The sequence below is a fragment of the Apiospora kogelbergensis genome (assembly GCF_038363985.1).
Source record: "Apiospora kogelbergensis strain CBS 113332 chromosome Unknown utg000003l_segment0_segment0, whole genome shotgun sequence".
NCBI lineage: Eukaryota > Fungi > Ascomycota > Sordariomycetes > Amphisphaeriales > Apiosporaceae > Apiospora > Apiospora kogelbergensis.
The window spans coordinates 3,548,145-3,561,346 of record NW_027117420.1 but is presented as its reverse complement, the minus strand read 5'-3'; the positions used below and the strand labels follow the sequence as shown (position 1 = coordinate 3,561,346).

Genomic DNA, 13,202 nt, shown 5'->3' with positions numbered 1-13,202 from the left:
CTGGTTGCTGGTCTGCCCGCCAACGCCCGGGCCAATGACGCCAATCTGAGGTCGTGACAAGGTCTTGATATGTCAATCGATGATCGAATTCACCGCCAGGATTTTACTTGTTTCTGCAGCCCGCTTGCCGCTTGCCGCTTGCCGGGGTGTCCATATGTAGCTAAGTAATATGCTTCAGGGGAGAGTCGTGTCAATACATATACAAATGTAGCTTCGCTCGACTTGTAGGCTCCCTTGGTCTCTTGCTCCTCACCTGCAACCCTCGCACTCGGTCTCGCCCTCGCTCTCACTCTCACTTTCGGTAGCCATGTCTTCCAGCCAGTCGTCCAGCCTCGGGCTCTTGCTCAAGGCCCTGCCTCTCGCTTCCCTCGCGTCTGCCGCGACTCTGAACTCCAACTACAAGTTCAACCCCCTCGAGCATCTCGGAGGTGTCGCCCCCTACTTTGAGTCGAAAGACCCCGTGGCCTCTCCCGACGTGCCTCAGGGCTGCACTGCGTCGCGCGCCGCCTACCTGGTCCGCCATGCCGCCATCGCCGCCAACGATTTTGACTATGAGACCTACCTCGAGCCTTTTGTCTCCAAGGTCGAGAACAAGACCAACATCGACTGGTCCAAGATCCCGACCTTGAACTTCCTGGCCGACTGGTCCGCTCCCGTCGGCGAGGAGGATGAGGAGATGCTGACCCGCGTGGGAAGACTGGAGGCCACCCGGCTCGGCGTGGACCTGTTCTTCCGCTACTCGCACCTGAAGCTGCCCAAGAAGGTCTACACCTCCTCGGCCGAGCGCACCCACAAGTCGGCCCAGTCGCTCGTGCGCGGCTTTGAGTTTGACGACAACACCATGAACGTCGTCGACATCTACGAGGGCAAGAAGTCTGGCGCCGACAGCTTGACCCCTTACAAGGCCTGCCCCAAGTACTCCTCTTCGGCCGGTAGCGACGAGTCGTCGGTCATGAAGAAGAAATACACCAAGCCCATCATGGCGCGCTTGAACGACCTGGCCCCGGAATTCAACTTCACCACCAACGACGTCTACGGCATGATGGAGATGTGCGGCTACGAGTCCGTCATCCGCGGCAAGTCCCCCTTCTGCGACCTCGACCTCTTCACCCCTGACGACTGGCTGGCGTGGGAGTACACCGAGGACGTCCGCTACCACTACAACGTCGGTTACGGTAACGAGGTTGCCGGAGCCGTCGGCATGCCCTGGTTGAACGCCACCGCCAGCCTACTCATGAACAACGACAAGGAGGCCGAGGACCTGTACGTCAGCTTCACTCACCGCGAGCTCCCGCCCATGGTCCTGGTCGCCATGGGTCTGTTCAACAACTCGCAGTTCGGCGGTGTCGCCGAGTCCATCAACGACACCATGCCGCTGGACCGCATTAACTACCGCCGCGCCTGGAAGGCCTCGTCGATCCTGCCCTTCCTGACCAACCTGGCCGTCGAGCGCCTCAACTGCACCGGCTCCTACGGCTACGAGGATGGCGAGTACTACCGCGTCCTCGTCAACAGTGCGCCGCAGCCCCTCGACCAGTGCGCCGACGGCCCGGGCACCACATGCTCGCGTGCCGGCTTCGAATCCTACCTGCAGGAGCGCGTCAACATGTTCAGTGGGGACAAGGGCTTCACCGCGGCCTGTGGCGTCGAGTACAAAAACTCCACCGACACCCTGTCCATCTACACCGACTCTGGTGTCGGCAACGGCACCATTGTGGGAAAGCGCCATGAGAAGAGCTATCACTTCTGATAAGCTACTTGTCTTGGCTTAATGTCTAATGCCTGCCAGCCATTATTACATGCATATATATGATACCTTACTTAATCTGAATGAATATTATGACTTATTTCAATCATTTCTACCCTTCGGTTTTCGCCCGTGCCTGACTTGCCCGGTGACTTAATGCCACGCTCTGATACATATGCACCTAGTCCTCTTTGTTCGCTAAATCTGCTTATGCCCTGGTTCTGGGGGTAAGTTACTCACCGCCTGGAGACAACCGGTCTCTTTATGGATTCGCAAGATAATGTCTCAGTTTTCGATGACAGTATTTGATATAGTCTGGGCTATCTCTAGCAGAACAGAAAGGGAGAATAACACGATCAACTGACCCCAAGCCCTTAGGTAAACTTACCCTACCACTTGACAGGAAAACAACCCCCAAGGAAGACGAGAACTTCTCAACACCTTGGCTACCAGTCAACGCCAGCTGTGTGGCACCATGGTTTCTTCTTGCTCTTTTTCCTCCAGCGACGATGCCGGCTCTCTGCACGTCCTACTAGTCAGTAACTTGCCCCTAGGCAGTATCCAGACGTCCGTTTCTGTCAAGTCAACCGAACGCCTCAGCTCCAACGTGATCCTCCTCCGTCTTACCCCAGGCACCACTACCTCTTTCTCTGCCGATGGCGCGCATAGCGATGTTGGGTTCCAGGTTCAGGGCAACACCAGAAACATGCTACAGCTTCCCGAATTTTTGATTTGGTATCCATTGCCAGCCATTGGCGGTGCCGCGCCGCAGCTGCTCAACAATAGCCCTTCGGGTCGTGACTTGCTGGTGTTTGCCACGAAGGGGATAGTGGGCAGACCCGGCAATGCTAGTAGAAGTCGTGGTGGTGGTTATGTTGACGGTGGTGGAAACAGGGGTACAGCGAGCCTCGTCCCTATGGGGCAGAGCATCGCGGTCGAGAGTGATGTTGCTACTACTACTGCCGCCACCGGCGTCGAGATCGTGGTGCCGATCCACAGTACTGAGGAGGGTCGGCGGCGCTGGAGACTAGGGTACTACATCGTCACTCCCAAATATCCCCGTGGTACCATCGCGAAGCTGTTGGGTGGTGGTGACGATGGTGATGGTCGGTTACCACCCCTGTGGTTTTCCTCCCGAGATTTAGATCCGCCAGAAGAGCAGCTACTGCCTGGTTGGAGCCAAGATGAAGGAGCAGAAGAAGAGGATGTTGAGATGGAGGAGGCCGACGATGAGAAAAGTAGTCGTCGTAGTGGGGGTAGCAGTAATTTGAGTCCAACTGCGGCGAGGAGGTCGACTAAGGAAGCGAGAGCTAGAACCCGTCGACGACCTCGAGATCGTCAACGATCTAAAAGTGACAGTGATGATTTAGGCGATAACACCAATCGTCGCCGTGATTATGGAAGAGCTGGCAAGGCCGGGGGGGGTTAAGTCTCGAGCCAGCAGAAAGATGGCTACGGTCGAGGACGAAGAAGAAGAAGAGTCTGAGTTTGAGGATCCCTTCGATGATGACGAAACTTACAGGGCCGAAAGGGAAGGGAATGACCTTGGTGCCGCTCAGTTTGGCCCAGGCCCAGGACTGATGTCTCTGCCTTGGGCCGCATTGGCTGGAGGCATACGACTCAGGGGTCAAGTCGATATAGCACCCCTGACCCGGCCACGGCACGTACAATGAAGGAGTCAGTTTTGGACTTGGGGTGATAGATTTGGAGTGTCCGTACTATGTCTGGCTGCTCTTTACATGATACCAGCCCTGGTAAGGTACGAAATACGTGGTGACGCCGAAGTATAACATAGACTTTCATCATCATTCTAGCCTCAAATCATTGTGCTCTACTCATGATTCCCATCAAAAACCGGTGTAGAACGAAACGCTGCCACCAGGAACTGCCTTCTTCTTCTTTGACCCTCTATGCAATGCTAGTATAGCTCATTATCCACGCTCATCTAGACGGTATTGTCTTCGTACCACACGCTCCGTCGTCGTATATGGGTCGTCGGACGAGCTCCTCCGCAACGTCGTAACTTGATGCTCGACATACCGAGGCTCGCGGTAGATGGTAGTACTACGACGACCTTTGTCAAACTCGTCTTCGTCTTCGTCGCGCAGCCTCACGGGGGAGTAGTACCGCCGCTCACCACCGTCGTGGTGATAGTGGTAGTACGACGACGACAGCCTCCTGCGATCGCCCGATCTGCTGTGGCTGCAACTATCTGGGTCGTACTGCTGCTCCTGTCTCGTGCTGGCCGCTCGGGAGCTTCCTCGGGCGGGAACTACCTCTACTACGGCGTACCTGGGATTGTGCGAACGACCTCTAGATAGTCCCCGCCGCGACGGCCCTTCTTCATCGTCGTACACTACACGTTCTGCGCCGCGACCGCCGCCTCTGTACGGCCGGGGAACTCCTTCGTCGTCGGAACTGCCCCGTCGTAGCCGCCGACTCTGCCGCGAAGCCGAGCGTCTCCTTCTTCTGCGCTCGTGCTGTTGGCGAGGCTCCTCTTCTTCCCATCTCTCCCTATCGCCGTAGGTTACGCCTCGGGGCCAGAACCGGTTGGCCACGTACGTTGCCGCCGCGACCGAGCCTAGAAACACCAGCGAGGTTTTGAGCGCACTGCTGCTGCTGCTCCTATCACTACTTCCCTCTTTCGGATGATCCTTGGCCGTCGTCGATTTCTTCCCTTTGACCTTGTCTTTGATCTGGTCTTTGAGGAACGACACCGACGGTTTTCTTTTTGCTCTTTCTTTCTCATCCCCGTCGTGATGTGGTGGTGGCGGTGGTGTTGGTGGTTGGGTGGCGAAAGAGTCACGCCGCCGCGATGACGATTGCTCTTGTGGCATATACGAGCCCCTATTCCGCAAAGGGTCATCCGGGGATATGGAGTTGGACCATCTGACGTGGCTGCGGTGTGCGTTGGTGGCGGAGTACGGAGGTCGGGGGCTCGGTGGGTCGGAGTCGGCCAGCGAGGATGAAAGTGAGGGTGTCCGGTTCTCACGGCCTCGTTGCATCTTCCTTCTTCCCCTTGGTATCTTGTGGAAGAGATAGGAAACGATGCTTTTTTCAATGGAGGGTTTGTTAAGGGAGGGGAGAGATCCCTTATGAACAGGCAGCCAGGAAAGAGCCGGTGACCTTACCAGTCAGTAAGTTTGGGCCTTTCAGCTAAGTTGATGGTCTCGATGCCTCCCAACCGCAGATCCAGGTGAATACGATAGCACGTCTGGCTTGAGAGTACAACGGCAGAAAGCCTCCGCGTAGAAGTGATGACAATTATATGTGGGCGAAAAGTACCTAGTTTGAGACTCAACAGGAAAATGAAGTCGAATAAGTAAAGGCGAATAAACCCAAGAAAGATGTATGCGTGGTTGATAGTGCAAAAGAGAATATTGAATTTTTATCAAAATCATGGGCCGGTAATGGATCGTTTCCTGGGCTTTGGCCATGATGTGGTCGGACGGAAACGAGGCGGCGGGACTAGACGGAACGTGGCATTTAGGCGAACACCTTGGGTAGCACCGTCGTACAGTCCGGTAGTACCGAGCCTGCAATTTCCCGGGACGCAATGTTGAAATGGCAGAAGGCATCATGGGGAAAGGGAAACCCATGACTGCCACGGGACTCCTAAGCTTTTGTAGGATATCAAATAATGCCCAGGATGAAGCTTGGTGGGCTTGTTTTGGCTGCCGTCATTATTCAGAGCCTTGTCGAGCCCCTGTATACCCCTTTTTCAGCTGGTGGGCATCTTTGGTCCGGTCCGAATCACCGCTCCCTCATCACCAGCTGTGCAGAATAACACATCCGAATCGGCGAGACAATCTTTTTCCTTGGAACTGTGTGTCCCATAGGTGATCGATTACTAACCAGGCAGAACAGTTTCTTCCTGTTGTGATACTTTCTGATCGGGTGATGGCAGCTCTGGGTTAGGCACAAGGAATCTACTGGCCAGCATGACGAAGAAGATTTGATACGCGCGAACAGTTCTCCTTAGGCAGGTGCTGCCAACATATATACATGGCACAACAGCTCGGAGTCGAACAGCAGAGAGTGGCGTGGTTCTTGTTTCTTTTGCATCGCCGGTTCTTAGCAACCGTTGGCCGCTGGCGCTTTAGTGGCGCCCCAGATCTACGCCCGGTTTATGCTTGTTCATGTTTCACCAATGAGATCATATGCGTAGTCTCTCGGCTACTGATTGTACTCGATGAGATTAAACACGTCCAGTGAGGTCGCTCATGATGGGAAGCTCAACGACACAGGTCACTGACTTCCACTGCATATTCGTCGATTTCACTGTGGAAGTTCTAACCTAGGCCTCATATCTTGTACTAGTCATGCTTACGATCACGTATTGTACTCTGTAAGTGAGTCCTACTGTGCCTTCTGCAGGCACGCAGACGTACTCAACCAGAGAAGGAAAGAATAGGCGACGTCCCATTCTGTATAGCCGGGAATACCAGTCTTGTATAGCAATGTCTGGCCTATGTCTTGCCAGAGCAATCTGGCCATGTATGCTTGTACGAGGTTTTGTGTGTACGTACATATGCCTCAGCAGTAGAAAGCCACCTGACATGGCAAGAGGCCTGCTACCAAAAGTCCTGTCAAACTTCGCTCATATGTTGATGTAATCACAGGTCATGTCGATTATTGGGCTGCATCGTCCATACGCTCCGGCTTAGCCTTAGGCATCTGTATGTACTGGAAGCACGATTGTTCCGTTGTCGTGATCTACCGAGAGGCCAACAGTTCAAATCACCATGAAACTCGTTTCCTTTTGGACCTCACTCAGCAGTGCAGCAAGGTTTATAAACCAAAAAAAAACAGGAGAAAGAAGATGAAAAGAAGGAGAAAAAAAGAAACCATCTAACCGTCCTCTAGGCCCTCAGTTGAGCGCCCCCTTCTGAGCGCCGGTGAGCTCTCAACAGGGCCAGTGACCAGCATAGCACCTGTTTCCGGGAATTTGATTTGACTACATGGTCATGGAACAGACCGCTGAGCCAACGTGCCCTGTTCTACCACCTGGTGATTGAATGTTAGGTTATGGGCACCTATTAGGACTACTTTCGATTGTTGGTAATCTGGGCGCCTGAGGAATCAGAAGGTGCCCGGGGGCTGGAGGGAGAATAAGCCCGGCTTTCCTGGGGGCCGGCGCTCTACAAACAGCGGAAGGGCGACATGACGTTGGGAAAGACCGGCCCCACCTTCCCACCACTCGGCAGCCGCACCCGCGAAGTGGATCGTCCACCAATTTGGCCCAACGCGACTTGGACCGGGACTTGACGCGCCACAATTAACTGATTGATTTCTTGGCCTGCTCCTACAATTGGCTTATGCCAGACATTATTTACTGCCCTTTCTTGCCTCTTAAATACCCGCCTGGAATGCCTCACTGTTGTTGCCTAAGCCAGCGATGAACTCGCCGCCTACCTCAGAGACTGGTGGGACGGCCTTCGACCCCTCGCAGCCCTTTGCCGGTGTTGTCGTCTGCTGCACCAGCATCCCGCCTGACCAAAGAGTAGGTTGATTGGTCCGTCCCATCTGTATTTTGCCATCACTAACATCTGCCCTCCACCCGCTAGACCGAGATCGCGACAAGGACGGCCGATTTGGGAGGCACCCACAAGTACGACCTGACCCCCGATGTCACCCACCTCATCGTCGGCGACTACGACACCCCGAAGTACCGCCATGTCGCCCGCGAGCGCTCCGACATCAAGCCCATGGCCGCAGGCTGGGTCAACGCCGTGCGCAGCCTCTGGGTCGAGGACCAGGACATGGACTTTGCCCAGCTGGAGGCGCAATGGCAGCTCCAGCCCTTCGAGGCGCGCGGCGCCAACCCCGACAGCCCCCACCCCGAGGAGCGGGAGCCGGGTCGCCTGCTCGTCTGCCTCACGGGCTTCGAGGAGGCGGACCGCCTGTACATCGAGGAGACGGTCAAGGCGCACGGCGGCGGGTACACGGGCGATCTCTCTAGAAAGGTCACCCATCTCATCGTTTGCAAGCCCGAGGGCAAGAAATACATGGCCGCCCGCGACTGGCAAATCACCACCGTCTCGCTCAAGTGGCTCAACGACAGCGTCGACCGCGGCATGATCCTGGACGAGGCCTGCTACGACCCGCTGTTGCCAGAAGAGCGGCAGGGGAAGGGCGCGCGCAAGGAGGTCAAGCGGCTCCCGAACTCTGCTAAGCGGCCGCGCGACGGTTCGACGGCGGCGGTCCCTGAAGAAGGCCGCAGGAAGCTCCGGAAGACGGCGAGCATGAAACTGATTCGGGGAGGCAGCAACGTGTGGGACGAAATGATCGTGAAGAGGTCGTCAACCGACTTGTCGAGGCCTGCCATGAATTCCAGAGCCGCCAGCACGACCGCCATCGACCAGGTGACCGAGCCGCCGCGGCCAACGTCGGAAAGCAGCCAGCTCGCGCGTTCCATGTCGAGCGCGGATCCCACGCCAGTACCCAAAGGCGGCGTATTCTCGTCATGCCGCTTCTTCGTCCACGGTTTCCCTGCCCAGCGGTCCCAGATCGTCTGCGGGCACTTGATATCCCATGGCGGAGAGGTCTCCACCTCGATTGCCGACGTGGCGTCTTCTGCACACCCTGAACCAGCCGAGCAGCGCTTCTTGATCGTGCCGCAGTCCTCCCAGCCTAATACGCATCCCGCGCTTCCCGAAGGTGTCCATATAATTACCGAGTTCTATCTCGAGCGGTGTATCCATAACAAGCGCCTATTCCACCCCAACGACCACGTTCTGGGGCGGCCGTTCCCCCTATTTCCCATCGACGGATTTCAGGAGCTCACCATCTGCACCGCCGGCTTCAAAAACGAGCGGCTGAACCAAGTCCAGAAGGCTGTGTCGCAGTTGGGCGCCAAATACGCCGAGAGGCTAAACTCGCAAAGCTCACTGTTGGTCTGCCCCTCGGTCAAGGACGTCCGGAGGCAGAAGCTGGATTTCGCCATCCTCTCCAAGATCCCCGTCGTCAATGCTGACTGGCTCTGGCAATGCATCATGAACGGCTGCCTGGTACCCTGGTGGGAAAAGTTCATGTTCCCGGAACTGAAGCAGCGGCACTCCATTGACGTCGACCCAGACCTGCAGAGACATGACCAGAAGCTGGCTAGGACAAGATCTGAGCCTGTCCACAAGAAGCCGCAACCAGGCCGCCGCGTCCAGGGGGCCTTGGGAGCGTTTTGGACGATACTGCCTTCCGGGACGACAAAATAACCCCGAACAATGTTCCCACGGAGGAAACCTCACATTACGACACCGCACCAACTCACCCACAAGAATTTGCGGACACAGTCACAGAACCTCAGCCCTTGTCCGAGGCGTCCAAGGCGTCTCTGAACAGCAATAATAGCAATCCACCACCCACCTCACCACCAAAACCCGAAGCAGGCTCAGAGCGAAAGTCCCTACGGCGCTTCCAATCTGGAGGCACTGTAGGCGACTCGGAAGGCGGCGACGGTGACGAGTCCGATACGGCGCCCATTCGGCTTCCCCCTTCGGCCGAAGACCTGGCACGATCGCGCAAACGAAAAGTTGAAGCGGTAGCAAAAGAAGCAGCAGCGGCCAAAGAAGCAGCAGCAGCTAAAGAGGCGGCAAAGAAGGCAGAGCGCGACGCCATGGCCAACCGTCTGGTCGACCTGATCCCGAACGGCGCCGGTGGCTGTGAGACTACTACTACTACTTCTGCCCGTCCGGCCCGGCGGAAGCGCGAAGTCTTTGGGCGCGCCATCAGCAACGCGTCGGCCGCCTCGTCGGCGAGCGGCGACAACAACGCCGCCGCAAACGCCAGGCCGGGGTCGTCATCGCTGAGCGTAGGGGCGACGACCAGTGGTGGCGCGGGGGTGCGCGTGGACTCTCTCAACAGCCTCGAGGGCGGCTCAGCCAGCCAGGACAACACCATCCTCGGCGAGGACGGGGCTTCTTCGAAACCCCCGGCCACGCAGATTAATTATGACAACCCCGAGGCCACGCGGCATCGCGCCGTCGTCATGGCCCGCATGAAGAAAGGCAGTGGTGGTGCGGCGGCGGTCGAGGCGGCTGTTAAGGAAGTGAGACAACAGCCACCCGTCACTATGGAAACGCTGCGAGATCCGGCGGCGAGTGGTGCGGTCAGGAGGTCTCGCCGTCTCTGATTTGATGAGAAACAAGATGAGACGAAAGGATTAAATATGTTGCAGTCTGGTGGGAGATGTGTCTCTGTTTATGTATGCATGGCGGCGGTCCTCCAACATGACTCCTACTACTTTCGGGAGGAATTTTGATACGCCTTATTCGTACTTATGTAAGGCGTGACGGTGTCTGTCTGTCTGTTTTTTCTTGCATTCATTTAGGATTAGATTACGAGATGAAATGATAAGGCATTTGACTTTTGGGACTCAACGTGTTTTAGATGTATATTTCACTTGGGTATTTGATGCATGCCTTGTCTTCCCCTGAATATCGCTCTGTGGGGTTCTTGTTGGGGAGGACAGGCAATATGGGAGTTCATGGAGTATGAACCGAGACGCAATTGCATAAGAGGCGAAAGCAATGGGCATTTTGCAAAGTCCCACATACGTATGTCATTCGTAACTTGTCAGCTGCATACGTTTCGATACGAAAGAGAAATTCCAACATGAGCCAACTTTCCACCCCGGGTATCATTCCACTCCCGCAATCCCATCCAATCTCTTATGTATCCTATCAAATATCCTTTGCCCGCCGTATCATACATAAGAAACACCTATACAGTTTGATAGTACACCCTTATTCAATCTTAGTTGAACAATAGCAAAACGTAGAACGTTAGAATCGTAACAGGTCGTGATAGCCTCCCCTTCGTTTTCCTGGCCACAACCAACCCCGTATCTCCATTTTCCTTTGTTTTCATATTTTTATATCCTTTGTTTTGGGCCTCGGGGCTGGTATATGTCTGTCAAGGGCCGGCCTTGAGACGATATCTTACAAACCAGCAGCCGCCTCAGTGAGAACGCTGAGCAGACTGGCGGCTGCACCACCGATACCCACAGCGCGAAGCGTCTCGCCCCGGGCTTTCTTTCGCGCCGTGCGGTCCTCGCTGCCGCGATCGCCGGCGTCATCACGGCTATACCGGTCGCTGCGGTCACCCCGTCGGCGCGCGCTGTGCCGGTCTCGGTCCCGTGGGCGTGACGAAGTGGCGTCAGAACTGCCGCCGTGATAGTGTCTGGAATGATGCCTACGGCTATCGTCTTCGCCGCGATGCCGGTCTCCTCCCCGGTCGCCACGATCCCCTCGTGCCGCGTCACGATGATGATCCCGATCGTCGTAGGAACGGGGCGCGTACCGATCTTCACGATACCGTCGCTCGCGCTCGTCTCTGTCTCCGTGACTGCTGCGTGACTGAGGCAAGGAGCGTGGAGCTGCACCGCTGAGCACCTTGGGCTCTGGATCGAAGCGCACGTGCGGGTCGTCATTCTTATTCTTCAAGATGGGCTTCGGCTTCACCGTAGCAGCTGGGCTAGCCCCATTTCCCTTGTCTGGAGGCGGAACGATGAAAGGATATACCTTGGTGCCTTTTTCATCGGCGTCTTCCTTGGAGTCCTGCGAGTGGCCGTCTCGTGATCGGTAAGCGGGGAGTCCTTCATCGTCAGAGCTACTATCGGATGAATCAAATAGGTCCGAGCCCGTCGAGGACTGAGAGTCGGCACGGCGAGGCGTATTGTTGTTTTGTTGCTGCTGTTGTTGTCGAAGCTGCCGTGGCCCGACCTCTTCTGTGCTTCGACGTCCCAATTCTTATATTTGTCTGGGTAATACCGCTGGGTATCGCTGCGCTCCCTATTGGTCCTGCGCTGTCCGATTCGCCTCCTGCGAACTTCTGCGCTTTTGCGGGCGAATTCGCGGATATCGTCCTTCGTAAAGACGCCAAGAATGGCGACGAAATCAGGGCGCGCCTCGAAACGCACACCCGCTTGGTGCAATACTTCGGGGAGACAAGAGACCTCTTGATCCGTGTCCACGAAGCATCCAACGGTATGTCGTGTCCCTGGGAGTCGGGTGCCAAACGAGAGCAACGTTGCGGCTGGCCCGGAAGAGAAGGTGCGGCGCCTGGAATGGCTGGGGCCGAGATGGAATTGGAGTGAAGCACCGGAGGAGGTGAGCTCCCATAAGGTGGAGGGGGGGACGGTTGGTACAAATTGGGGCGAGTCAACTGATGAGGGAAGAAGACCGGCATTGTGAGGCGCTGGGAGATAATGGTTCTGGGGAGAAGTACCCGGGCTGGGGCCGGTAGTGTAAGTCGAGGGTGGTTGAAGATGCATGTTATCCATAGCAATAGCGAGGTCAGCCTGGCGTTTGTCTATGGCCATGAGATCGCGCGTGGAGATAACCAAAGCCATCGAATCGTCAGAGCGGCCATCGTCATCGTCTTCCGAGGAACGGCGGTCATACGATAAGGCGGTGGATTGTTGCGTAAGGCTAGACGGATATGGTAGTTGCTTCTCCGGTCGGCGCCGTTCCTCTTTCATGGAAGGTGAAAACTTCTCATTGTCGATGGCTGGGTACATCATTTCCTTCGGGCTCAGCTCGTCATCGCCAGTTGGGTAGGGTGGATACGGCGCAACTGTAAGAGAAGGCTGCTGAGACTTGTAACTCTCGAGAAACCCACGAACAGTAGGCGTGACGCCCCCAGAGACTGATCGCTGCTCGTCAAGCTGCCTGATATAAGCGCGAAGGACATCCTGAACACAATTAGTAGGTAATCGCATAGTCCGACGGGGTGAGGGGACGCACTTGATTTCGCCTGAGAACATCCCTCGAGAAGCCTTCCCGTTCAAGTTCGTCCCTGAACTGTAGCCAGAGCTCATCGTCGACAACGTCAGCACTCGCGTTGGAGCTCTCGCGCTGGAAGATCCTCGTGGCGATGGCATCGACTTTGTCCTTGATCGAGTCCAGGTTCGCGTTGCTGGTGTCGACTGCGGGATGCGACCTGGCAGGGTTGTGCAGCTGAACCGTGTCGAGAAACATGTCGATGTTGAGCTTCTGGTTTTCCAGCTTGGTGCGAATCAGAACAATCTTGTCGCGCTCGAAGCCGCTCAAGGATCTTGAGCGCGCATCCCGGCCGTCTCCGTCGCTGCCGCTCCCATTGCCGCCGCTTCTCTCCAGGATAGTGTGGAGCTGCTGGAGGGTGAATTCGCAATCCTCCAATACGGGCGTGAGTTGTCTGATGTAGCGAGACTTGTCGCCCGAGTTGAGTAGAGAACCCGGGTCCTCGGCTTCTGCCTTGAGGTGTTTCAAAACCGTGTGCAAGCCAAGGACTATCATAGACACGTCGGAGAATTCGGCGCCGGCATTGCGCACCCGTCGCAGGAGCTGGCGCGCAAAGGCATCTACCTTGTCAATGTCGGCAGCCGACGAAGCCTGGGTGGCTGTTCCATAGCCGATTGTTGTCATCACGCTGCGATGTGTTGGGAACCAAGTCCCGCTTGGCGTTTAAGCCGATCAGT

At 56.1% G+C, this 13,202-nt stretch overlaps 5 protein-coding genes across 5 annotated transcripts; 3 read left to right on the top strand and 2 right to left on the bottom strand.

Moving 5' to 3' along the window:
• Nucleotides 1–307: 307 nt before the first annotated feature.
• PG998_005905 (phosphoglycerate mutase-like protein) lies at nucleotides 308–1,750 on the top strand (the record flags this gene model as incomplete). The annotated part of the gene is made up of 1 exon (XM_066872723.1): nucleotides 308–1,750. One exon carries the CDS (start codon nucleotides 308–310, stop codon nucleotides 1,748–1,750), a length of 1,443 nt encoding a protein of 480 aa, XP_066732820.1.
• Nucleotides 1,751–2,222: 472 nt separating this feature from the next.
• PG998_005904 (uncharacterized protein) lies at nucleotides 2,223–3,176 on the top strand (the record flags this gene model as incomplete). The annotated part of the gene is made up of 1 exon (XM_066872722.1): nucleotides 2,223–3,176. One exon carries the CDS (start codon nucleotides 2,223–2,225, stop codon nucleotides 3,174–3,176), a length of 954 nt encoding a protein of 317 aa, XP_066732819.1.
• Nucleotides 3,177–3,678: 502 nt separating this feature from the next.
• Nucleotides 3,679–4,752, bottom strand: PG998_005903 (uncharacterized protein; the record flags this gene model as incomplete). The annotated part of the gene is made up of 1 exon (XM_066872721.1): nucleotides 3,679–4,752. One exon carries the CDS (start codon nucleotides 4,750–4,752, stop codon nucleotides 3,679–3,681), a length of 1,074 nt encoding a protein of 357 aa, XP_066732818.1.
• Nucleotides 4,753–7,145: 2,393 nt separating this feature from the next.
• PG998_005902 (uncharacterized protein) lies at nucleotides 7,146–9,875 on the top strand (the record flags this gene model as incomplete). The annotated part of the gene is made up of 3 exons (XM_066872720.1): nucleotides 7,146–7,250; nucleotides 7,315–8,901; nucleotides 8,982–9,875. The coding sequence occupies 3 exons, from the start codon at nucleotides 7,146–7,148 to the stop codon at nucleotides 9,873–9,875; spliced, it is 2,586 nt and encodes an 861-aa protein (XP_066732817.1).
• Nucleotides 9,876–10,683: 808 nt separating this feature from the next.
• PG998_005901 (uncharacterized protein) lies at nucleotides 10,684–13,149 on the bottom strand (the record flags this gene model as incomplete). Its single annotated transcript, XM_066872719.1, is given in 3 exon segments — nucleotides 10,684–11,394; nucleotides 11,409–12,437; nucleotides 12,490–13,149. 3 exon segments carry the CDS (start codon nucleotides 13,147–13,149, stop codon nucleotides 10,684–10,686), a joined length of 2,400 nt encoding a protein of 799 aa, XP_066732816.1.
• Nucleotides 13,150–13,202: the final 53 nt, after the last annotated feature.